We start from the raw sequence: 27,682 nt of genomic DNA on the forward strand, positions 1-27,682 counted from the left end.
GATTACTGATCACTTACTATAAATCAGACACAAAGCTGAGCACTGTATACTACATGAGTTCCATTATTCGTTGACAGCATCTGGTGAGGTCGGTATTATTATTAGTGTTTTTACAGAGGAAGAAATGAGGTTCAATATTTTGCCCAAGGCTACATGGTTAGTGAGCAAACCAGACTAAGCTCAAAGCCTGTGCATTACTATAACCACCACACTACACTCTTCCTCCTTAGCTTTATACTAACCCGTGCCATCTGCCCCGGGCTGACTGAATGGACAGCCGCATTTGCTTAGACTTCACTGCTGATGACAACTGGGATGATGGTTCTCTTTATGGTCTATAAATAAGACAAGAACAAATATTTTCCTTGCTGCTGAATAAAATACTACCACACCGGAAAGGAACATATATAAAGCCCGACTAAAGGTCTGATTGAAGTTCCTAAGCACCAAAGCGTGAAGGAAACCTAATGGCGGTTCTTCATGAACTTCATTAAAGCACTGTCCACCATGCGTTGGAATTCATGCTCCACTGGGGCCCATTTTGAGACAGTCCCAGAGAATGAATAACCACAAACATGAAAGAGGCTCCCTATATTATATGAGAAAAAGGGAAAGTAAGTTGACCCAATTTAATGGCGTCATAATTTTTAAAATGGTGTCGATGGGAAATGCATTTCTTAAAACGTATCAATTCTTGCCAGTCTAGGACAGGCGTTGAAAATAAATATAAAATATCCCCTTTCCTTTTCTAAGTATTTGGAGAGTAACATATAGAGCTACTTGTTTTCTGAACAGAATATACGTATTTAATATCTGAAGCAGGAATCAATGGAAAATTTTAAGATACATGGCACAGCATCCGTCTCTCCAATAGTTCAATAACTGTAACGTGATTCATTTGTTGTATGAAACAAAACAGTCTTTGCGGAAAGGTCATCTAACTCATAAGGGAATCACAGAGAGATGGCTCAGCTCTGTCACCACAGGACCTGAGCAAGCTGGGACCCTGCTGTCCAGCAAGGCCGGCCACACGGCAGCATAGCAGCCTCTGTGCTCCGACCTTTTCTCTCCCGCTAGAGGCAACAGATAGAACAGGGCAACCAGCATTTCAGGACAGGATGAGATATTTATAAGTTTCTCACGTTTTCCTGAAAGAGACTTAAATATCCCTTACCAGGAAGTTCCAGTTGGCATTAATCTGAGTCACCACGCCAGAGAGGAACACGCCCAGGAAGAGGAGGGAACAGATGAAAGCCGTCACGGACACGAACATGACCCATCCTTGCAGCAGAGGTAGAGGAACATTGGAGGAGGCGACCAGGATCCACACGAGTGCCCCAAGCACCTAAAGGGAAAACGAAACACGGTAATAGGTTTGGGCCATAGAACTGAACGTGCCTGCGTCAGGCTCACCACTGCCTTTGCTCCCCCCCAGACTCCTGCACGTGTCCCTGCAACCCCGCCAGCGACTCGTCTCTATCATTACTGGAGAGCTTTCTTCTCTCAGGTGTAGGCTAGCACTTCTACTCTGGGACCCGATCTGACTCCACACCTATTTCTGCACCTGCCTTCCTGTTGGGCCCTCATCCTCAGCCCATGACCAGGCTCAGTATTCTCTCACCATCTAAAAGTATTTTCCTTCAAAAGAACTTGAAAAAGAAGAGATACATGTATATGTATAACTGAATCACTTTGCTGTACACCTGAAACTAACACAACATTGTTAATCAACTATGCTCTAATATAAAATAAACATTTAAAAAAATAAATAAATGAAAGTATTTTCCATTGACCCTGCTGCCTCTCGAACGACTGCCCTCTCTGAGGATTTCCCTTTTCAGTACACGATTGTTACAAATTCATCTTTGCTAGGTCTCCACCTTCTCTCCTCGCTGTTACTCTTCAAACTACTGTCCACTGGCTTCTGCTCTCACCATTTCTCAGAGAGGCTATTAACAACGATCGGCCATGACTTCCTAACTTGTCACTTCTAATGGCCACGTTTCAGTCCTTATCATGACCGATTTGTACAGGTGAGATCATTGCCTATATATAGCATAGCAGCTATTGTACATGACAGTAAACAATAAAATCTTCCACTGACACTCTTCTAGGTGCTGGGCATGAGAATAGATACTTGAGATATTCACAGATCTAACATTCAATGAATACCTACTGTCGGGCATTGTGCCAGGTGCTAGGAATAAAACGGTAAACAGTGGTCTCGACCATCATGTAATTCACAGTCTCTTACAGAAAAGAGAAAATTAAGCAAGTCACTAAGATGCTGGGCAAACACTGGGCAAAGTCCACACAATGAGGGTTCTAAATCCAGATTTGAAAAGTCAGGAAACACTCCCTAGAAGCAACAACCCAAAGGACAGGGCCAGGGGGAGTAGCAGAGGGCAGAGAAGGCTGTTCCAGGGCAGGGGGGTGAGTTGAGTCTTAAGATGGTTTGGGGAAGCTGAGGAACACTTGGCAGAGCTGAAGGGCAGAGCTCAGGGTGACAGGAGCAGCGGGCACCATGTGCAGAATGGCCAGAGGTGTGAGCTGGACACGCAGCTGTGGGGGGTTCTGAAGGTCAGGTCAAGGAGAGGAACTTCACCCAAGGGCAACGGGAAGCCCCAGATCACCTTGAGCAGGAATGAGCGTGCTCAGGTTTGTATTTAGGAGTTTCTCTCCGGCTGGAGTGTGACGATGGGCTGGAGGGGAACAGGCGGAGGACTGGGGGACCACAGCGGAGACCGTTACGGTAACAGAGTGTAAAGTAGACTCAAGGAGCGGAGGACAGACAGAGGTGAGTGGCTCAGAGAGAAACTGAAGTAGATGTGAGGGTGGCTGGTGGCTGATCAGATGTGGGACATGACGGCAGAAGAACAGATAAGGAAAATACCCAGATTTCTGGCTGGGACAGCTGGGAGGGAGTGAGAAGACACAGGAGGAGAAGTGGTTAGGGGTGAAGACAGGCAGTTTTACGATCCTGACAGCAACAGCCTCGTGCATACTACCACTAGAGATAGAGGCTACACACCCTCTGCATGGCATTCCAGGACCTTTATGAGCAAACCTGCCTTTTGCATACTTGTCTCTTGCCACTAAACCCCGCACATCTCACATTACAGAAAAAGAAATGAACAGTCCAGAGACAAAGCTCTTTCACATCTGAGTGGCCTGACATATGCTGGCCCAGAACGTCATTCCCTCCCCATGTGTATCTGAGAAACTCCCATGCACAGCTCATCCTGAAGAGCACATCAGCCTAAAGGTCGTTCCTGAGTTCCACCCCATGCTCAGGCCCCCCTCTGCCCTCTGGGCAAGCTCCCTACTATGGATTTGTTACGTTGATGGGAAACATTGTAACTGATGCCCCTGGCTCTCAGTCCAACTGTACTGTTAGATCTTCTTGGCGGCATGCTGCCTTATAATGGCTTGCATCCCATATCATTTATTAATCGACATAATAATTCTTTCCTAACTCTCAGTCAGGCACTGTGCTACAGTGGCAACACAAAAACCTAGGCTACGGTACACCTGCCTGGAGACACCGACAGGCAAATGGGAATCAATTCCCCCCGGCCCCCATCCCCCCACACAGTATAGGCGATATCATAGAAGCAGGTACGCCTGGCATACGGAAGGCTCTCAGCTATTTGCTGAGCAAACAAACTCCTAGTTCCCATATGAGAACAGTTGGAGCAGCAAATATTAAAAACCAATAATCATGTGACTCTTGCTAGATAATATCCAAACTGTGTAAGTCACTAAAAGTTAAAAATACAAGTATTGCTTCTTTAAAAAAGGCCCATACAATTCATCAGTACTTTGAAAAACATTTTGGAAAGCCTAATAAATTATCACTTGAGCAATGATAACAGAAGCCCCAATCTAATAAATTGATAACAGTGGTGGTATATCTCAAGTCCTTATTCCAAATCAAATATGAACAATCAACCCAGAAAGTTTCAGGAAGTAAATCTAGGTCATGGGTAATCATGCATATTAAAAAAATGTAACCACAACCTTATTAGTAGCTATGAAAGAAACAGTGTCCCTGGTAAAAGATTCTATACTCTTTCATACTGTTTACTAAATATTTGAAGGTGATAAGATCTTCCATTTTTTCTTTTTTTCTCAGCCTCTTCTTGGTAGACTTTTCTTACTCTCCCATCACAAATAAGCTACATTAAATACTGTTTAAGAAATATACATCATTATTCCATATCTATTAATTCAAGAATCATTTATTGAAACTCTAGGTGCCGGTATAAAGAATAATAAAGAACAATTGGCCACTGTTTATTAGGGACAGGCAGACTCAGATAGATAAGCATAATTATATGATATCGAGATTATGATAATTTCACACCTCTGAAGAAGAGGCTATCCGATCCCTTGGAATTAAACATAACATGTAATAAACCTGGACTGGACCTCAAACTGGTCAGCCTCAAATCTGCTGCCAGGCACTGTAGAAGGACACTGAGGAAAAAAAAAAAAAAGGCAAGGTTCAATCTCCAGGAGCTCTAATAAGGGAGAAATAGACACCACCAAATCTGATTCAGGAGCAGATTGTGGCCAGTGCTATAAAAAGGGCTCAACCCTGTGTGATCCCAGAGATTGCCAGAGGGAAGAAGAAACAGAATGGGAGGAATCTAGACAGTAGGCAGGGGAGGCAGGTTTTTTTTTTTTTTTTAACATCTTTATTGGAGTATAATTGCTTTACAATGGTGTGTTAGTTTCTGCTTTATAACGAAGTGAATCAGTTATACATATACATATGTTCCCATATCTCTTCCCTCTTGCATCTCCCTCCCTCCCACCCTCCCTATCCCACCCTTCTAGGTGGTCACAAAGCACCGAGCTGATCTCCCTGTGCTATGCGGCTACTTCCCACTAGCTATCTATTTTACGTTTGGTAGTGTATATATGTCCATGCCACTCTCTCACTTTGTCGCAGCTTACCCTTCCCCCTCCCCGTGTCCTCAAGTCCATTCTCTAGTAGGTCTGTGTCTTTATTCCCGTCTTACCCCTAGGTTCTTCATGACCTTTTTTTTTTTTGAAGCGGGCTCTCAAGGCAGACGAGGGCTGTGACAGCGGATGCTAATGTGAAACAGTAGAGATGAACTCTTCTTGTCGGACTCAAAACTACAGCCCTTCCCAAACCTCAAAGGCTTGGAAAGGGAACTAAGTGTGTATATGAAAAGAGAACAGACTTGCCTCCCCATTTGTGGTGTGTGTGTGGCTGGAAAGGGGGCAGGGGAGGCTGGAAGGTGTAGGGATGCCTCCCCCGTCCCAAATATACACACACACACTGCATCCCTAGATCAGAGATTCCGTGAAATACAGATTTAAGTCATCCTTACCACAGGAGCTTTGGAACATAGAGGATGGCCCAGAGAAGAGAAATAGTCCCACACTGGAGATCCACCTTCCTCGTTGTAAGACTGTCACATTGGTGAATGGGTCCCTAGGGCCTTGACACAGTTATTTCTCCTTACTTCACGATAAGCTACCTTTTCTTTTGGCCAAAAGCTACCTTTTCTCCTGAGCTTCCCAATCTAGCTCCAACTTTAAAAACTGAGCTTTTAATAACATTACCAATGCTTAGTATATTCCCTTCACCTAATTCTGCACATTACGAAGCTCAGAGTATTTACCACTCATGTTAATTATCAGCATTCCTGTTCAGTAGAGGTGGCTCTGGAGGTAGCCCGTTTTTAGAAGTGAAATGCAGAGCACAGGAATGGTTAAAATCTGAGGGAGAATAGTTGATAACGTTTCGTAGCAACTGCAGAGTGCGCACACCCTGAAGACGGCTGGAATTCCTGTTCACCCACGGGGAACTGAATCCACATTCTGACCCCTTGTCTATCACGGCCTTCCACCACTCTCTGGTGTCCTAAAACGTCTGAGAATTATACACAAAACTCCCAAATGCACCACCTTTTGAAATTTCTGTAAGGAACCAAGTCAGGGCTCATGACTCTGAATCTCAAGCTCTGACAAAAAGACAACCCGACTTCCAGGTAATGCACAGGCAAACACGTCTTCACGTAGATATCGGTCTTCCCCTGCGACCCCTCACCTCCTGAGCTCAAATTTAGGCGAATCTGGCACACACTTCAAGTGCTCAAATATACCCCGAGTTGCCGTGATTAAGTTGCTACCCATTCCAAGACCCACGGCTCTCCTTTGTGGCCGGCTGCAGTGTATGCTTATCCCTTCAGTTTAGCTCCTGCAGGGCAGAAGGGTGTACCTTGGCTGAAGCCTTCCCATAAGAAAGCCATGGAAGTATTATTCATCCACACGCCACACCGAACTGAACCCTCAGAGCTGGAGCTAAAACATGTTTTCACTAGGAACTGTGCACTGGCAAGAATATATAACCCCGCGGGAAACCATGGTCTTGAGCAAGCGGCGATTCTGGCTGCGTGGATTACAGACTTCCCAGATTGAGTCCTATTTGGACGGTCTTCCTATGTCCCCAAAGGATTCCTTTTGCAAACACCCTTTTTCTTTTCGAATGTCACTTATTTCCTAATAGCGTGCTTTTAAACCATGCCCTCCGACATCTTGGCTAATAATTTTCAAACCACTTGGACACCTTCATCTTAGTATACTCTTATTATTCACTAAGTAAACAGGCCAATTCCTACTCTGACCTATTTTCAGTCAGTGTTTGGAATGAAACCAGGGAAAGGTAAGTGAAGCTGAAGGTATAAAGGACTGGTTAGACTGCCCTAAGGAGAAACATTTCAATACTTAGAACTTTCTGTGTATAACATATGACCCTCTCTTTCCAGTTCTCCTACTGCTTACATACTGGGCTTTTCATCACTTTAAATCAGTGAGGACGAACAAATCAGAAAGACTAGAGGAAAACATGTCTCCCAGCCTGGCTTACGGAGTTAATCTGAGTAAGAGGTCGAAGCTGGTGAGGGTAACAGAAATACGAGCTAGCATTTATCTAGGTCTTGTGTTCAAGCACTATTCTAAGGGTTTTATTTGTACCAGTTTAATCCTCTGAGATTAACACTGAGAGATTAAACACTGAGAGCTAAGTACTATTATTATTACCATTTTATAGAGAAGTTAATCAAGGTAGAGAGTCATTAATAAATTGTTCTAAGTTATGCAGTTAATAAATGTTAGACCTGGGATTTGAACCCGGCAACTGGCTACCAGAGCTTATGCTCTTAACATTATGTTAGTTCGCCCCCATCAAAGTTTCGTGTTTATTCTAGAGCAGGGTTTCTATACCTTTGCCATGGATTGGTTTGGGGCAGGGGCAGGGTTGATTCTCCAAAATCATATCAAATTGGGTAGATAAGTGCACATACACTTTTCTGAGGGCACCGTCTACAATGTTCATCAGAATGACAAAGTGGTTTGTGGCCCTCCAAAAGTTCAGAATACCTTATCTTCTTGATAACCCCTCCAATTTCAATGGGCGCTACAAATGAAACAAGAGGATTAAAGGATGTTAAACATGCTCAGACTATTTATCTTCTAGTGAATAGATTACCTATAACTCCATTTTACACACAACTTGTATTCCAAAGAATGTTTTTAAGTGGGAACATACTTCAGTCAACAGATACAATACCTGATAGCTGTGTTTACAAGGCAGCCCATAAAAGTGTAACGTCACTCATGATGTGACTGCAGTCCGGTGGTTATAGCACTGGTGAATACTCCTGCCTGCCTCTCCAAGCTCACCCTCTCCCCTGCGATGCTCCTTTCCCTGCCACCCTGTCTCTGCACTGCAGCCTCTGTCCCTCATCCCCTGCACACAAAGCGTCTATTACACTGGTCCATGCTTCTGCTTAGCATGCTGCCATCAGAATTTTCGCTGGATAACTAAACTCCAGTACTATGTCTTCCAGAAAGACTTCTCTGGCTGGATGCCATCGCTTGGTGCTTCCATGGCTACCAAGCTGATAGTAATCTTAAAATGGAAAGCCCATATGATAGGGGAGAAGTATGCTCTGGCCCTCTTTTATTCTTATTTATAATTTCCCTTGATTTTTAAAATCGTCTTTTCATGTTTATAGGTAACTAGTTATCACCTAGGTTAAAAACGTTCACGCATGCCCATGCTTCAGTATCAACAAGGACTGTACAAGTCATTGCCTCTTTTCTTTCTTTTTACCTTCCTTCTTCTGAAAGCTATTATACGAAAGTTAGGGATGTCATCTATGGAGACTACAAAAGGGCATGGCCCTTTTCATATAAAACAGGACAGAGGAAATTCAGGTCAAACTTTAAACTCCTGGAGAGGAGTCATGACATTTTAAAAGTTGGGCAATAATAAATGCTGGAGAGGGTGTGGAGAAAAAGGAACCCTCCTACACTGTTGGTGGGAATGTAAATTGGTATAACCACTATGGAGAACAGTATGGAGGTTCCTTAAAAAAATAAATAGAGCTACAATATAATCCAGCAATCCCACTCCTGGGCATATATCCAGAGAAAAGATACATAATACATAATGCATAATTCGAAAAGATATATGCACCCCAGTGTTCATACCAGCACTATTTACAATAGCTAAGACATGGAAGCCACCTGTGTCCACTGACAGATGAATGGATAAAGAAGATGTAGTATACACACACATGGAATATTACTCAGCCATAAAAAAGAATGAAATAATGCCATCTGCAGCAACATGGATGGACCCAGAGATTATCATACTAAGTGAGGTTAAGCCAGACAAAGACAAATATTATATGATACAGCTTATACGTCTAATCTAAAAATGATACAAATGAACTTATTTACAAAACAGAAATAGACTCACAGACATAGAATATAAACTTATGGTTACCAAAGGGGAAAGAGCAGAGGGATCAATTAGGAGTTTGGGATTAAAATATATACACTACTATATATAAAATAGAGAACCAGCAAGGACCTACTGTATAGCAGAGGGAACTATACTCAGTATCATGTAATAACGTATAATGGAAGAGAGTGTAAAAAAAAGAATACATATATATACATATATATGAATAATTGAATCTGCTGTAAATGAATGAACTGTGCTGTACATGTGAAACTAACACAACATTGCAAATCAACTATATTTCAATAACAAGTTAAAAAATAAAATAAAATGCTAGAAGAAAAAAAAAAGTTGAGGGCTTCCCTGGTGGCGCAGTGGTTGAGAGTCCGCCTGCCGATGCAGGGGACACGGGTTCGTGCCCCGGTCCGGGAGGATCCCATGTGCCGCGGGACGGCTGGGCCCATGAGCCATGGCCGCTGTGCCTGCGCATCCGGAGCCTGTGCTCCGCAACGGGAGAGGCCACAACAGTGAGAGGCCCGCGTACCGCAAAAAAAAAAAAAAAAAAAAAAAAAAAAAAGTCGGGCAAGACATAAGAGGGCGTACTCCAAATCTGCTCTTCCCCGCTCCAGTCAGTTTCTCTAGAATATTTTCACACTGTTCAGTTTGTCCTACAGAACAATCACACAGCATTTGTCAAGTACTGAACGTGCGTGGTATTGGCTACACCTGCCTGGTTCCTGTCCCATGTCATTACACAGTCTTTCCTATTCAGCTATAGCTATGCAGATATGCCACACCCATGGCTCCTACCACCCGGTACGACATTTCTATCAGGCACCACAAGACAAATCTCCTCTCCTTAACCTTTTCCTTTGGAGCTTAAGGTCAAGGTTTTCAGCAACTTGGTTTGAAGTTTTCCATGTTTCAGTTCTAATTCTTACAGAACTGCCAGCCAGGGAAAACGATTGCTGAAAATAATCTCTGGCAGGGGCACTTTTTTTTCTTATGAAGTTTTAAAGACTTTTTTTCACATGGATGGAGATTTTTAACCCAGACGCAAGGTAAAAATTTTACCTATAGAATTAAAACCCCTTTAAAGCAGGGAAAACACGCCCACAGGTAGCCCCTCCTTCACCACTGCAGACACACAATGTCCCTTTGCAACCGAAATCTATTTTCTGGGTGAGAAGAGAGAAGTCTATACAGCTGAACATTTATGTGTTAGTCCATCTACAGTCAAAGCTGCAGGTTGAAAATAACCTGAAATTCCTTCCATAGAATTATCTGCATGACTGCACATGCCTGCTGCACAGCCCCTCCTTCCCCATCATCCTTTCATTAACATTTCATTTTTCTGGCGTAAGTCCTCTGTGTTACATCTTATACTTAAGTTTGGTCTACGATCATTTCAGGCCATGTCAAAACTTTACATGGGGCTTCCCCGGTGGCGCAGTGGTTGAGAGTCCACCTGCCGATGCAGGGGACACGGGTTCGTGCCCCGGTCCAGGAAGATCCCACATGCCATGGAGCGGCTGGTCCCGTGAGCCATGGCCACTGAGCCTGCGCGTCCGGAGCCTGTGCTCCACAACGGGAGAGGCCACAACAGTGAGAGGCCCGCATACCGCAAGAAAAAACAAAACAAACTTTACCTATGTGGTTGACCTTGTAAATATCAAATCTGTGCCTCTTCTCTGCTTTTCTTTGTCCTACTTCTAGTTCTCATCACCCCTCATCCAAACCACTGCAATAAGCCCTTTAGCTGACCTTCCTGCCTTCAATCTCTCTGCTTTATAACCAAACTTCATTACTCAAAGATTTCTGCAAGTCTGATCAAGTTAGCCCTGTCCTTCAGCAGCTCCCCATCACAGACAAAAACAAATGCTATGCCTTGGCCTATCATTCCTCAGCAAACCACACCTTGAACCCTACCTGCTCTTTTTCCTCCTCCTGCCACCTCCCCATAAGTCATGTAGAAAAACACACACAGAAAAACACCAACCATTGCCAGAACTTCATGCCATGGTCTTTCTTGTCTCTGGGGTTTGCACATGCCCTTGTTTCTACCTGGAATTCTCTTTCCCACTTTTGTCTACTGAACCTCTACTCATCATTTCAGGCTAAATTCAAATGTCACCATCCCATTAAAGCTGCCTGTCCTGGCCTTCCCAGTGGCCAGATGTACTCCACCCTGTTTTTCAATAGTACTTTTCATAAACCAATTTTTTTTTTTTTTTTTTTTTTGCGATACGCGGGCCTCTTACTGTTGTGGCCTCTCCCACTGCGGAGCACAGGCTCCGGACGCGCAGGCTCAGTGGCCATGGCTCACGGGCCCAGCCGCTCCGCGGCATGTGGGATCTTCCCGGACCGGGGCACGAACCCGTGTCCCCTGCATCGGCAGGCGGACTCTCAACCACTGCGCCACCAGGGAAGCCCATAAACCAATTTTATCACTTCAAATGCAGCACTGTAATGCTTTCTTGGATTTATACTTTACTGTATAGGACTTTCTTTTAAGGGCAGGAGTTATGTTAATTATCCTATTTCCAGGGCATAAGATAAGGCCTGATGCATAGCAGGTTATTAATTACTTGTTGAAAAAATGAAAATTATTATCGCATCCAAAACACTGCAGTTAGAAGCCTGTGAATAAGAGTCCTAGACCATCTCCCATAAAGAGAAATGTTCAGGAATATCATGGGGAATGTAAACAGTTTCCTAAATACTGAAACTGTGAAACACACTGAATTCAATAATGACCTTTATTCTTTTCCATGTTTAATACTGTTACTTCCAATCTTCTTGTGCATAATACTCACTGAGGACAAAGGACCAGAAATAGCTTGTTTAGCCCAATAGTACAGATGTTCCAATGTCATTTTCTTATAATACACCTGCCTGGAAAGTGCGTTAGCTATAGTTCACTTTCCATTGTTGTGTCTTTATTCCCTGAATGGTAGTTATTTGGGGGGCATATCCTCTCAACTAGGTTATAAGCTCTTTCAAGTGAGGCAGAGTTTAAATATCTTTGTTCCCAGAATAGTGTCTGCCGCACAACAGGTATTCAATAAACACCTGATGAATGATTTACAAAACATTAATTCAGGAAACACTGAATCAAAACATTAGATTTTGAAAATGATAACTTTGGACGGCAACGTTTTCCATCTTAAACTAAAAGGTTTCACTTTGCAAAACTAACTTAGTATTAAACTCTTCATAGCAAGCACACATTGGTAGGTATAGCTGAGTGCAAAAACCCAGAGGTAGACAACTTAGGTGCCTAGCAGTACAACATACCTATCTCAAGAAAACCACACCATGCATGTGAAGTTGCAATACCTCCACCTATAAAGCCAGTGCTATAAACTACTTTGCCTGGTGTTTGGAGGCTGGCAATATCTGTATCTTTTGAATTATCTCCCCAACAAATGCCTGACACTTGAGAGATTGTGAATGTGGTACAACAAGGCAAATTGAAATTAAATCATTGAGCAAAGTTACTGGTTAGTGCGAGAAGTGAATTCCAAGATCATGGTTTCATTAGCTTAGTCAACTATAGATAGCCCAGCATCTTTGTCAGATGCAGTTTCAGGTATTCAGTTTTAGACAGCAACGGGACATAAAGAAATTGCAAAGACAAATGGATTCGATAGAAAGTCAAAATTAAGGAGTTTGGGCATATTCAGAAACACTGGCAGAGGCTAAAACAAAGGGGTCCCCAGAAAGGACATCACCCAGAGCTTAGAACTGCTTCTGGTGAATTCTCACGTTTAATTTACAGAGAGAAATTTCTGAAGAGGAGCCATGGGAGACTGAACAATTTCAAGGGATCAGAAATCCGGGACCAAAGCGCTTCGAAAGTGTCTACTTTGCTTATATCTGTGCATCTCCTCCGGTGTGGATGTTCTAGGTAGAGAGAGGGGACCAAGGTGGCCTCCACCTCTGCTCTCTTAAAGCACATGATCCAATAGCTCTAAGTGGCACAGCAGGATGAGGGCCAAGAAGGAGCTATAGTTTGGCTCTAATGTGGTCTCTTGTTTCTCTGAGGTCACCAGTTTCACCGGAATATTCTGGGCCTTTTATTTTTTCCAGGTTGGGCTGGGGAGGAAGGAGGTTGATATCAAGTAAAAGGTAATGGAGGCCTATGATTTAAACCTATCGAGATATTTGGCCAAAAAAAGTGAAAATTAAACGGAAATGGCTTTCAGAAGTGATGCTGTTCTATCTAGATAAGGATCCTGGAAGCGTTTTGGGGCTAAGAAGCCAGAGGAAATGAAGGGACGAGAGGAAGGGATTGGATACTTCTGTGAGCCTGGGATTTCCCCTGGGATGGGGCGTGGCAGAAGTTCTAGCAGAAGGAGAGGATTCACATTTGCAAGAGAGAGCTGTCTTGTCCACAGAGCCCTGAAAAGGCCTCCCTTGGTGGTTCCCAGACATGACCGTACATTAGAACCTCCCGGGAGCTTTTTAAAAACCTAATGGACTCGGTAGCTCCCCCAGAGAGTCCGATTTAATTAGTCTGGCCTAGCGACAGTATTTTAAAAATCTGCCCAAGCAATTAAGTATAGCAGGAGTTGAGAACTAACCAATGGGCTAGATAAATACAGAGATATGGGGGTGGGGGGGAGGAAATAGAATAAACCACTTTCCACTTTTTTTCCCAGAATTAGGTGGAGTTTCCAAAAGTGTCACATGATCACCAGTGGCTCTTGAGATGGAATTTGATTTGATAGCACATGGCTAGGCCTTCTTTGCATATATATACATATATGTATGTCACAGTTTTTACATATATACATATATATGTAAACATATAAGTATCTATTTGAATAAATATTCGAAAAATATGACAGCATAGCAAATTTGAGAATTCATGTTTTTATTGCTTAGGATGAGGCTAAGGTAAGGTACTGAAGCTCAGAAAGTGAATGCATTTGAAGTGCACAATCTGTAAATTCTAGAACAGGTGAATGTGGCAGGCAAAAACTTCTAACAGAGGCAGGCAAACAACTGGAGTTTGAGGAACACGGAACTAAAGTAGCCCAGAGCCTATAAAATCCTTCTTCCCAGGCTTCACTGCTCTCAGGCTGTCCCCCTCCCCACAGTGGGGCTGCCCACCCAAGGCCACCCTCTCCCCGCTCTTCTCACCTGGATGCCCGCACCTCATCCCAAGCATTCAGATGCTTCCGAACTGGGCTCAGACTCAAACCAGTTTCTCCTAGCCTCGCAGTCACCATCCGATTACTGATGTCATAGCCGGTAACTCACTTGTCTCCTTTTTCAGATTCAAATCTGAGCTAAACTTAACTTAGGGTGCCTTAGCAAAATAGGGCGGAAAACCAATGCTCACAAGGCGTTCCAGCCCCACAAGCACAAAAGTGAAACCGAAGCGACCCAAATCCAGGTTATGCAAACTCAAAGGTGTGGGTGTGGGTGAGGGGGACGATATGCAAACTCCAAACCGAGCAAACAAAGCCAGCCGGCAGGAAAGGCACTGACTGGCAAACGTTTCACTCTGTATTTGCCATTCTCAGGACATGATGTAACCTCAGGTTGCCCAATTTATATTTGCACATTTTCCCCAGCGAGCTTCAAAACCTCCCAACTCCATTAAAGTGCCTTTTTAAAAGTTCACGTCTGCAGCCCAAGAAGCCTGCACGACAGGCCGGGTGCCCCGACGGTCACCTAGGCCCAACCAAGTGCGCTGAGAGGGTTTGGAGTTGCAAAGGTAGACTCGGAAGGGAGAAGGCGCAAACGCAGGCGGCGAGGAGCTTGACAGCCACGTTTGTACTTTTACCCTACCATTCTCAGCCCACTTGATTAGACACTGCCCAGGGCACCGTATGGGCTTCACCTTTTCCCTGCCCTGCCTCCTGAGCCCCGCTGCTCTCCCCAATCCAAAGGGCGCTCATAATGGTAAAAGGAAAAAAAAAAAAAAGCCCACGTCTTCTAGCCCTCCTCCTCCGCTTCCTGGTACCTCCTGCCCCTCCTTCCACATCCTAGCGGCCTCCTGGTCACCCGGTCGTTGGCTCCACCTTGCAGCACCCAACAAAATGGCAGGTAGCATCAGGCGAGGCCCAGAGCGCCGGCACCCGCTCCAGCCCAGCGTGGCCCCCGGCCAAACCGCCGGGGGTCTCTGACAGTACCCCAACTCCAAAGAGCCTTCTCCTCTCAGAGTCCCCAATCCTCGGCCCGCGGGGCCTCCTGCTCGCTCTCCCGGGACCATTTCTTTCGCCAGCGGAGGAGCAGGTGCCAGCGTAACAGGTGCCAGGCGAGAGGGCCAGGGCGGTGGCGCCGTCGCCCGGGTGCGGGCTGCGCTGGGCATCGGGAGGACCCCGGGAGGGGCGCAGGAGAAGCCCACGCCGGGGGGACGGGAGCTGGGGGCCGCGCAGAAGGACGCAGCCCGGGGGGCAGGATGCAGCTGCCAGTTCTCGCCACCCGGGGCGCGACCCTCGCCCAGGCTGCCCCACTTACAATCTCCAGGCAGACGAAGGCGCCCGAGTAGGTCCGCAGGATGTCGGGGCCGACGGGCAGGGTGACCCGTGGCGCCGGGAAGGACACGGCGGGGTTCGCGGGCGGCGGGACTGGCGCTCCGCCGGCCGACATGCTGCCGCTGTCGCTACTGCGTCTCCGCGCGCCGCCGCCACCTCCCTCCGCCCGCCTCCGCCTGCCTCCGCCTCCCGGGCTCCCGCCGCCGCCGCCGCCGCCGCCGCCGCAGCTGCTCGGGTCCGCGGGCTCCGGGCGCGCCGCCCGGGAGGGGGGCGTGGCAGCGCTGTCTTCGGCCAGGCGGGGCCCCGCCCCGTCACGTGGGCCCAGGTGAGCGCGCCTCCGCCCCGGCGCCCGCGCGGGTCACGTGCACAGGTGCGGCGGCCACCTGGCCCGGTCCTTCCTGCTCTGTTCTTCTGGTGCCCTTTGCCGGCCAGCGGCCAGCGCTCCTGGAGCGTCTCGACGCCCGGCTCACCGCTCCGCTCTTTATTTTTTCCTTCTTTCCCTCCCCTGGTTTCCACCTATTCTCTTCCACCTGTCCTTCCCCCCAACTCTCACAGCTCCCCTACCCCACTTCCCTCAATTTAACTGCAAGACTGGTCTTGGAGCTGTGACTCAGAAGGTGAAATCAAGGTCATCAGTCACACCTAAAAAGTGGAGTGGATCAGCTTAAAATGGGACTCTTGTGGGATTTTAAAAACACCACTAGAACAGTGTCGCCTACTGAAGTCAGATGGGTCAGCTCCAACATCTATTGGCAGTGTATGCCGGGCAGGTAACCAAACGCTGTGCGCGCCAGTGGTGTGCTCATCTATGAAATGGGGCTGAGGTTATCTACTCCGTATGGATACCCGAATTACATGATATAACATAAAAAGAGGAAACTCATAGTAAGTGCTCCTCAAATGGTAGCTGATATGATGACTACTATTTTCCTGATTTTTACACATGCACACATCACACTGTTGTGTACACATGATGTTGCATAGGTTATATTTTCCACATAAAACTTATTGATTGCACCTGTCTGAAACTTATGAATTGCTGTTGTCTTTTAAACGCTTAAAAGGCAGATTTTTTTTTTTTTTAAGGATTCTGTGTATGGTTTGCATTCCCTGCCCCAGTTCATCCCCATTTTATATTTGGTTTTAACGTCAACATTTAATAAGTGAAATAAAGGAGATGAGATTAATTTTCTCAAAGATCAGCTGAAAATAAGCAAAACTACACACAGCAGCATACACATGTAGAGCAGGTTGGAAAAAAGATTAGGCAACATCACCAGACATTCTCCAAGTTGAATAATAATCTTGTCTGTCAGGTTTAGCCTTTGAGGAACTGTGTTCAGCTGTATGCGCTGGTCATCAGATTTTAGTCATTCTACCTCTTTATTATTTTAATAAGCGAAACTCGTAGGTGTGGTGGTAGCATCAGGGTAGATACCACAAAACAGGGTGTGAGTGAAACGTTTTGTGTAAATCTCTGGTCTTCCCCACCTCTAAAAATCATCACTTCTTGACATTCAATGTGTGGTATTTATTTAATAGGAAATTTCGTTTGTTGATCAATGAACCCTCTCTGTGTTTAGATCCAGATTGTCAGGGAATGATCTTTCGTGATTGTTTTATTTTATTTTCTGCCCAACAGCTCTCAATAAACAAAGTACATCCAAAAGGAAGACCTCTTCAAGTTCTTTACCCTGAAAATGTGCAGCTATAGTGATGGACCCCCAGAATTTCAATGAATAAGCCTACAATGACTTTGAAGTTCCCAGAAGTGCTCAGTGACTCAGAAAAGCCTCAACTGTGCTTGTCTTAAAAATTACCACCAAGGGGAAAACTTCACTGTGTCCCTTCCAACACCCTCCTTGCTGCACCATGCATCCCCCACCATCCCCGACTCTACCTGCTTTCTACCTGCTTCCACAATGACCAGTGGAATAAAAAAAATATCGTTGAAGCCTCTCCTATTATTGTAACATACTATTTTAAAATGTTACAATAATAAAAATGCATTCCTCTCTAGAATGATTTTCCACTCTCATGACCACTACCAAAACCTGTTTACTCTTTTTTTTTTTTTTTTAACTTATTTTTAGCTGTGTTGGGTCTTCATTTCTGTGCGAGGGCTTTCTCTAGTTGCAGCGAGCAGGGGCCACTGTTCATTGCGGTGCATGGTCCTCTCACTATCACGGCCTCTCTTGTTGTGGAGCACAAGCTCCAGACGCTCAGGCTCAGTAGTTGTGGCTCATGGGCCCAGTGGCTCCGTGGCGTGTGGGATCTTCCCAGACCAGGGCTCGAACCCGTGTCCCCTGCATTGGCAGGCAGATTCTCAACCACTGCGCCACCAGGGAAGCCCCCAAAACCTGTTTACTCTTGATGATACCAATTTCCTTCTAATGGAGGGCAACAGCTCTGGAATCAAAGAAAGAAAAGCACTCATCCCATATCTCTCTCCTCCTCCACACAGTCGACTGTGAGCTCTTCACAGCTTCACTTTTCTGCTCTTTCCCCATCCTGTTTCCATGGTTTACTGACTTTCAACATGACATTTACCTTGCTCACAGACTTCCTTTGGACCCCATTTTTTGGAATGTCATCATTCCTATTCATGACACTTTCAACGATTTTGCCTTACAACCACTTGCTACCTTCAATGAGCTGAAATCACATCTGGACCCACCTTATTGCCTGGCACTTCACCAGCACTATTCCCTTGAATGCTGACGTCTTCTGTCCATCTAACTCTTCTTCCTTTCTCAGTCCATTGGCCTCCAGCCTTTCATTCCCTCCTAATTCTCTCATTGGCCCCATTCTGGCTTTTCTGGTTTCTATCCATCCCGTGCTTATGAGAATGCATTTTAGAGATACTTGTAATAGTCCCAGATATTGCCTCCCATTTTATACTTTACTATAAGTTTCTCCACACTGCCCCATGTTCTGCAGCATGGATTCAATCCATCATCTGCATCTGCTCTTTGATTCTACTCTCACACTGCCTGAAAATATGTCATAATTAAGACTTTTGTTTCCATTATTAATTCATGTTATCTAATCTTGACTTAGGGATTCTGAGGTATCAATTTCCTCCACCACCTCTCCCCACTATTTTTCTCACTTATTAACCCATACCTTCTTTCGCTGTGCCTGTCTTTGTGCTTGGCACAAGTAGACAAGAAGTTCAATGTATGAAAGCAAATCTAAGCCATTCCAACCTTCCCTACTTACTTTACAAGGAGTTTTAGGATATCTAACAGTGATCCTGTTTCATTGAAAACAGGACCATCAATCCAGTTATCTAACACAAACATCTGGGTGTTTCCCTTGATAGTCACATATTTAACCAGTTATAAGGTCTGGCAGTCCTACCATCTTATTCTCCAGGATATATCCATTGGGATCTCTCCATTCCCATGTTCTCACTCTATCTCAGGATGCTATTCCTTCTCACAATGAATACTTTAGCAGTCTTGTTTCCCTCTCTTGTATTTTCTACACTGCTATCAGAATGATTTCTAAACACAAAGTTGATTGCAGTCACACCTCTACTTAAAACTCCTCTAGGATTCCCTACTGTCTCAGGATCTATTTCAAACACCCTGGAATGCATTCAAGGTATTTCTGGGGTATAGCTTCTGATGCACTCTCTTACCTCCACCAGACCTATTAATCCACCTACAGTTCCAATAACTCTCCTGCCTCCAGACCGTTACACATTGTCTTCCCTCTAATGGAACATGCTTTCTTCTTACCACCCTACCCCATATCTATTTTCTGGATAATTCCTTTGGGTCCTAAAGGCAAACTCATTATGGCAGCATTTCTCTGGCTACTGAAGATTATGTAGGGTTCCCTCCCACCCAACGTGTTTCCCTAACCTGATGTGCTCACTCCACGTAGAACACTTGCTTCACTAAATTGATATTATATTTTCACTTGTCTCATACCCCTTAGCTAGATTCTAGGATAAGAATCAACCATGATAAACAGACCAAGAAATGATACACATGATTATATTAGTAGAAAAAACATTACGACAGTTATTATAAATGTATTCCATATTTAAAAAAATAGAGTGAGATTGAGCATGTCATGTAAAAAGGACCCAAACTGAACTTCTAGATATGGTAACGACAGTGTCTGCGATGAAAAATACTTTGCAGAGGATTAGCAGCAGTTTAGGCAGAGAAGGGAATATCAGTTTATATGAAGACATAGAAATAGAACATAAAATGAAACACACTGAGTAAAAAAAAAGACTAAAAAATGGACAGCGTAGTGAGCAGTGGGATACTCTCAAATGTTTTAATATATTTGTAATTAGTTTCAGATCTAATAAATTCAATCTAATAAATTCAGTGAACCCCAGGAATTAGAAACATGAAAAAATCTACAAAAAAAAATCAAATTTCTTAAAAACAATAATAAAGAGAAAATCTTCAGGGCTTCCCTAGTGGCACAGTGGTTAAGAATCCACCTACCAATGCAGGGGACACAGGTTCGAGCCCTGGTCCGGGAAGATCCCACATGCCGCAGAACAACTAAGCCCGTGCACAACAACCACTGAGCCTGCACTCTAGAGCCCGAGAGCCACAGCTACTGAGCACGCGTGCCGCAACTACTGAAGTCTGCGTGCCTACAGCCCATGCTCCGCAACAAGAGAAGCCACCGCAATGAGAAGCCTGCGCACCGCAACGAACAGTATCCCTGTTCACCGCACCTAGAGAAAGCCCAAGCACAACAATGAAGACCCAACGCAGCCAAAAATAAATAAAATAAAAATAAACAAATTTGTTTTAAAAAAGAGAAAATCTTCAAAGTAACCAGCATAAAAGACACATGACATACAGAGAAACAAAGAATGGAAACAGACTTCTCATTGGAAGCAATGCAAGCAAGAAGAGAGTAGAACACCACCCGTAAGCTACGAAAAGAAAAAAAAAGAGGGAAAAAAAACAACACTGTCAACCTAAAATTCTATTTGCAGTAAAAATGCTTTTCAATAATATTGTATAATAAGCACACCACAGTAAGAGTAATCAGAAGAAAACCTGAGGGGCTATATTAATATCAGATTAAATAGGTTTCAATGCCAAAAAAGTTATCAGAACTAAAGAAGGTTATTTCACAATGATAGAAGGGTCAATTTATCTTGAGGACTTAAAACTCCTAAATATTTGTGCACCGTATAACAAAGTTTTAAGAATAAGTGATGCAAATTCTAGGTAAATGGCAAATTGCTTATAACTCTGTATATTCCAACCTCTATGCCTTTGTTCACACCTCTGATTGTCCAGTCCCTTGAATAGTCCCTCCTACAACCTTTGAATCTATGCTTCAAGCTTCTTCCTGAAAGTCAGCTCTTTCACAATGCCTTCAGTTCTCCTTTTGACCTATCTTTCCAACATCTTTCATGTTCTATCTTATGTAATCGTCATTCATTAGTTCATATACATATACATATGCACACACGCACATTCATAGATAGATGTCTGTGTATGCACACACGTTAATTCATTATAAATATAATCTTTCCTATTGAGGATCATGTTTGTGATTTTCCTTTGTATGCCCTACTGTCTCCTACCCTCTCTATCATTTAGGCACAGTGCTTTGCACATGTTAATTCACTCTTTCATTCAGCAAATTTATTTTCTATTTACTATGTGACCAACCCATGCTAGGCACTAGAGAGACAGTGGCACATACAATAGATGGAATACAAGTCTTCTTCAAACTTAGAGTTCAGTGGAGGAGGCAGACATCACTGAAATAAGTATTTATTTTAAATCATAAGGCTATAAAGAACAAGAATGTTTTTTCAGGGTCCTAAGTTGCAAGCAACAGAAAACGAACCTGGCTGACTTACACAGAAATAGAATTTATCGAAAAGATGTGACAGTTTATAGATCTGGCAGGAAGTTTGGGAAACCACTCTCAGAAAGTGGATTGGCATAAAGGTGGATGCATAGACAAAGCCATGCCCCAAATTAAGCTGCAGACCCAGTCCAGTGAGGGCACTACTTGCGAATCCATTAATCGCTGGAATCCATGACTTGGCACGCCTTACATTGGCAGAACTGGATCAAGGATTCTACCATCAGCACCACTGCTCTTGATGCCTCTGTGATCCCTCAAAACTGGATGTCAGCATAGCCACTCTCACCATTTTTGGAATAAATCCTCTTTTGTTAATACTTCTTTGGGTTACTAGCTTCTCATTTGAACCTGGAAGCAGGTGTATATAATTTGCTAAACCTAGTCCATTCATCTGCACTCTAGCTGAAAGGAAATCTAAGAACGTGAGGGTTCCATAGTGGGAGGTGGGCTCTCTCTCTCACTATAACTCATACTTCAGGAAATTGACCAAATAGGGAATTGGTTCATCTACAGCACAGCCCAAAAGACCTTGACAAATGTTCTCTTTATGTATTGAGTGTATGCAAGTAAATTACAGAGTCTTCTAATGTGGGAAGTTGGGGAAATCTTTGATGAGTAAGTGACATAATCATAAGCCTGAAAGCTGAATAAAAGCTGGCTTGACCTATGGGTGGAGGAGAAAAATGTTGTTAGAAACAAAGGAAAGAGCATATGTGAAGACCCTCCTTGAAGAAGGGGTTGGGGTTCAGAAACTGAGTGAAATCCACGGACTTTGAGATGAAGCCAGGGAGTTAGGGAAAGGTCTGGTTTCTTTCCAGGCCCTTCTAGGCCGTGCTTAAGTCTATGAACTTTATCCTAATAACTCTATAAGGACAGTCCAAGGTTAGAGCACAGGACTAAACTTACGAAGCACAGCTTTAAAGAGATAACTCAGGGTTCTAAGTGAAGAATAAATTGACACTCAAATGTTGAAACCATCCAACAATAAATGGGCAAGCAGTGGGGTGAGGGAGTAAAATTAGAGAACTTTGGAGTGAAAAGACTTGCTTATCTTGGACAAATCAATTAACTTTCCTGAGGCTCATTCCTCATCCATAAAATGTGGGTGATTTTCCTGTATTTATCTACCTTTGAGGTTATTGTGAGGTAAAATGAAATAGAAGATATGATTTCTAACTGTAGAATGCTTACAAATATGAAGTTCTAATAAATATTTAGTGAGCGCTCAATTATTTTGCTAAGCATGGTGGAGGGTATACAAATTTATTAAACTTATGGGAAAATATTCTAATTTTACATTTTACAGAATGTCATTTATTATCATTAGTCCCTGGTCTCTATGTTTTTAACTACACTTCTATAGGGAGGCAGTATTATTCTGCAGATTGACTGATATACGTACAGCATTTATTGTAGTACTGGACATATAGTAAGCCACTATTAAGTACTAAACATTGTTAGTAATAATATATGCATCATAGAAATTATTCCCGAAATATATATATATATATATAAAATGTTGGTTCTTCATTTTGGTAATTGTTTAAATTTCTCCAATAGAAAATGACTTTACAGTCCATAAAGTAGAGAAATGGGTTAATGTTTACAAAGACAAGAGAGATCAGGGTTGCCAATATTTTAGAGAAAAAAACCCCAATAAAACCATTTTGAACGGCCAGTTTTGCATTGAGCACCTCAGCACACCGGAAGTGGGAAAGAAATCTTTCCCCAGGGAATTTGTACCATCAATGTTCTTCAAATCTTAGACATAATCAGATCTGACCTTACTAAAAAATTATCCAAGGATAGATATAGCCTATTAAGCTAATTTTCCTCTAATTATTGCACGTATGAAGGCATAGCCCTTTGAAAGATTATAGTAGAAATCTGTAGCTTGCGGTTTTTAAGGAGACAAACAGATGCCTAAAAAATACATTTTTTTGAAGTGAGGAAAAACAATTGACAGAAAAGTTAGGTAACATGACAAATATTTGGCATGTGTTATACTACCTACTACCTGGTACCCATGACAGATATCAGTGATAAATCAGAAGTTGGCACTTGGGGAAAAAAATCTTTTATTCTTTTTCTAGGTGTTCATAAAAGGGTATTAATTTGCTAAGAATCGTTCTGGTAGGAGGATGAGATATTCTAAAATGACTAGGAAATAGGCAGCAGAAGACCTTTCTTCTTTAAAAAAAATCCTTGAATTTCCATATAATAGAGACTCATTAATGTGTTGATGAACTCATCTTTTACATTCCCAGAATCTCTTACATTCCAGGCTATATGGCAACGAGAAATAAGGATAAATGAGTCTAAGAACAGTACTCTGCAGACTAGCCTCCCAGGAAAGGAGCTGGCCCCCTGCAAACTCCATAGTAGCTGGTGACACCTCAGTTCTTAGGGTGAGCAATCCTAGTCAAATGCAAGGCTTGGGCTTCAACCTTTGGCTGAAGGACTGACTGATGTTTTCCCAGGCATAAACCTGATGTTGAAACTCCTACTGCTAGTTTGCTGTATCATATACCTGGAACTGTAAGGTCTGGACCCCAGCACCCAGAGCAGAGATTGTTTCCCACCCCCCATAAATACTAACCAGGCAGGATACAGTTGAAGCTAAGTTTCTGCACCACTGCAGCGGGGAAACATACCAGGGAAGAATCAATGCTTAAAAGTTAAAAATGTATAAAAGCCAGTGCTATTCATGCAGCTTACAAGTTCACGGCTCAAGGTTTAGGGTCGTCGGAGTCATATCTGGGCTTGTTGGAATGAATAAACAACTGGGAACCCACATATAGGCCACTAATTCTATATCCAATAGTTTTTCCCAGTGAATGATTTCTAGCTGACCTGTATGTGGGGTGTGTGTGAGTACAGAGGTGTGTATGCATGAGTGTATGTGTGTAACGTCTGCTCTAGTATTAAAGAATGTTAATTGCACCTTCATGTAAATTGTTTTAATCTGGCTTCTTTCTTTTTTAATGTGAGGTCAAACACCAAAGGTTTAAGAGCTTTGAATAGAGAAAGAAGAGAGAATTACAGAAAAATAGGGTTTTGTTCCAAATGATGTCGGGTAAATGTGGAGATCACTGTTCCCTGCCCTTTAGTGCTTCTTCCCTGTCTGTGCCTAGGATCCACCTTATAAAACCTGCTAATCTACTTAGTTCAATCATTTCTCTGTGGTTTCACCACCCACCCAGTTCTTTAGAGCTTCTTGCTTTTTTTGCTTTTCTAAGTTCTCATCTCAACAGCTCCTAGCCAGGATTCCGATTTCTCTCTGCCTAGCTTCCGCAGAATGACAACCTATTTAGATCACATCTGGTTTCTTCTGCAGACTCACCTGTTATCACTTTCTTCCTCTCCACACAGCAACCGGAGTGCCACCCTCCAAACGCAGGCTTTTTTCAGCATGACTTAGTTCCCAGAATGGCCTCTAGCCAGTGTGCTGGTAAGTGTTTAACAACCATCCAGGGCAGAGGGGAGCTCTGATTTGCAGCCCGTGCTGATTTCCACGGTGCAAATATTTCTGCCGGGGTCAACTTCAAATTACCGATGTGAAATCACTGCAAGTGGAGTTATAAAGAGGTGTGCAGCAGCACATTGTATATTCCCTGTACAGGTATGATAGGTGGAGGTAATCTCAAGAGCATAGATAATAAAAAATAGCAAAATAGTTAGGAATTGTTGAGTATTTGTTACCTGTGTTTCTAGCATAATTTATCTACCTGTAAGTTTATATAAATTAAATTTTAATTATGGCTATATGTAATAAGCAGCCCGCAAGTTTCTTAAAAAATTGGCAGTCAGCTCTGATGAGCAGGTATAGGCTGGCCCCAGCACACCACTGATTCCAGAACAATACTGCTCTATCCCACCATTCCGGAAGAGGCAAGAGAAGTGGGTGGTTCAATGTTTTCAATTGCACGCAGGTGGCATTTTGATATCCACCAGTGAAAAGAGTTGAAAAATCAGTTTCTATGAAGTTTTGGAGCTAAATTCTCTATATAAGCTGAATATCTGTATCTATATCTAATTAGTTACATAGTTTGTATGCATGTGAAATATAAGATTTGAAATGCATGCTATCTGTCATATAGGCTATATATTCTATATTTTGTATGTATATATTATGTATACTAAATGTACATAATGTATATTGTATCTGTCTATATATATACCTTTAAGGAAATTATATAATACTTCTCTCTCTATGTAAATTCTGCTATGATAATCAATTATGGTAATTAAGGCAGCTATTCAATCAAAATGCCTGGCTTTAAATCGCAGTTCCACTGCTTAGCAGGTGTGTGACTTTGGGCAAGTACCTTTACCTCTTTGTGTCATGTCACAGTTTCTCTTCCTGTTGAAAAGGAATAATAATAGCACCTTCCTCCTAATGTCAGAACGAGTGTTAGCATTTAATCAGGGAGTAGATACCAGTGAGTGCTATGGAATAAAGACTGCATTGCAGGAACTCTTACACACCGTGGGAAGAATCAGGGGAATAAAGGTCAGAAAAGATCAGAAAAAAGTTGTTAACCAGCTTCCCCGGCTTGGGTGAATGAGGAGGAATTTTCCAGAAGCTGGGCACCTCCAGCTGGTAAAAGTCTATGGGAGGTTGTTGGCTCTTTGTGGCTGCTGCCTCTGTGAGTTCTAGGAGTGACCCTTGAGGTAGGCCTATGACAGTTTACCAGATAAACTGCAGGTTGCCCAGTTAAATTTGAATTTCAGGTAAGCAACAAATAATTTTTCGGTATAAGTATGTCCCAAATATTGTATGGGACATATCAATACTTAAACCTTTTTAATAAATGGCTGCTTGTATGAAATCCAAATTTAGCTCAACCTCCCTGTATTTTTAGTTGCTAAATCTGGCAACCCTAGCCTGTGGTCCCTTTTGGTCAACAGGGCCAGCAGTTGGGATGGAGAGCTGGCATGGAAGAGGAAAAATCAAGAAGAGACTGGAATCCACCAGCACCTCTGCCTCTGCCCCTTATCACCTCTAATCAATGATGACAGAGCACAGTGGCTGCCGCTTCACTTGGACCTCACCAAATCTCACCCAGATCTTTCTTGTGGCCAATCTTGGCCTGGAACTCTATAAGTAAAGGACTCTAGGAAATGAAGTTCCAGCTTAGCTAAAATTGACCAGCACAAAATCCCACATTGTGCGGTAAATGAGATAATACACGTGAAGTCTTAGAGCAGCACCTACACATAATACACACAAGGAATACAAGGAATCATTCCCTAGTCTTAGCAACTCTGCCAAATGGAAGCTTGGGTTGAGAGGGTCATGGGATTTGATGAAGAGCGGTGCGTAAGAGGGAGGAGGTGTAGCATAGGATGAAACCCACAAAAAGTTTCTGTACTGGGACAAAAGTCAACATTATCTTGTGAGAATAAAAGGGCACTCTCTCGGGGAAGTAAACAGTCTCACCCAGATGGGGGCCGGGGCCTGAGGGACAGGCCAGGAAAGGGTGTGGTACCTCTGATCCTGTCGTAGTGTTTGCGTCCTAATGATTTCTGGACACTTTAACCTTGGTTTGTGCCTTTTAATCCTTTCAATGCAAACAGAAGTGTTTGAAAATAGGCTGTGAAGAGGTTGTGCAGCACTGTTTTACATCCATCACCCTAGGTATGGGGATCCCGGACAGCTGTGGCAGAGACAGATTCTACCTGAGCACCTTACTACCTAGGTCTTTGCGGGACCATTCAGCATCCGTTGTCCCTCCTCCTGGTACCAGCAGCCTAAGTTTGCTTTTAAGGAACTGCCTTTCTCTCATTGATACAAAGGTTAATATTCCTTGGCTGAGAAGTGGCCATGTGATCCACGATTGCCCAATCAGATGTGTCCCTGGCCTAGAGACCAAAGCCAGCAACAAAAAGCAGGATTTGATTTCCATTGTCAGTGAAGCTATGATTAGACCATCATCAGTTTCTGCCACCTAGATCCTTTCTTTAAAAATTTTATTGAAGTATAGTTGATTTACAATGTTGCATTAACTTCTGTACAGTAAAGTGACTCAGTTATACATATATACTCTTTTTCAAATTCTTTTCCATTATTGTTTTTCACAGAATATTGAATATAGTTCCCTGTGCTATACAGTAGGACCTTGTTGTTTATCCATCCTATATATAATAGTTTGCCTCTGCTAATGCCAAACTCCCAATCCTTCCCTCCCCTCACCTCCCCCTACCCCTTGGCAACTACAAGTCTGTTCTCTATAACTGTGAGTATGTTTTTGTTTCACAGAAATGTTGATTTGTTTTGTATTTCAGATTCCACGTATAAAGGATATCATATGGCATTTGTCTTTCTCTTTCTGATTTACTTTGCTTAGTATGATAATCTCTAGGTCCATCCATGTTGCTGCAAATGGCATTATTTCATTCTTTTTTATGGCTGAGTAATATTCCATTGTATATATTTATACCACATCTTCTTTATCCATTCCTCTATCAATGGACATTTGGGTTGTTTCCATATGTTGGCTATTGTAAATAGTGCTGCTTGCCACCT

At 43.2% G+C, this 27,682-nt stretch overlaps 1 protein-coding gene across 1 annotated transcript in view; it reads right to left on the reverse strand.

Annotated features, from left to right (window-relative positions):
* The window catches only part of MAL2 (mal, T cell differentiation protein 2), a 28,095-nt gene extending 12,397 nt beyond the window's left edge, over window positions 1-15,698 (reverse strand). Inside the window, exons 1-2 of the mRNA XM_079901575.1 lie at window positions 15,263-15,698; window positions 1,175-1,345 (exon numbers count right to left, since the gene is read on the reverse strand). Coding sequence (XP_079757701.1) covers window positions 1,175-1,345; window positions 15,263-15,394 — 303 coding nt within the window. The 5' untranslated portion in view covers window positions 15,395-15,698. The remainder of the gene's footprint in view (window positions 1-1,174; window positions 1,346-15,262) is intronic.
* Between the last annotated feature and the right edge of the window lie 11,984 nt (window positions 15,699-27,682).

Source organism: Stenella coeruleoalba, assembly GCF_951394435.1.
Source record: "Stenella coeruleoalba genome assembly, chromosome: 17".
NCBI classification, from domain to species: domain Eukaryota; kingdom Metazoa; phylum Chordata; class Mammalia; order Artiodactyla; family Delphinidae; genus Stenella; species Stenella coeruleoalba.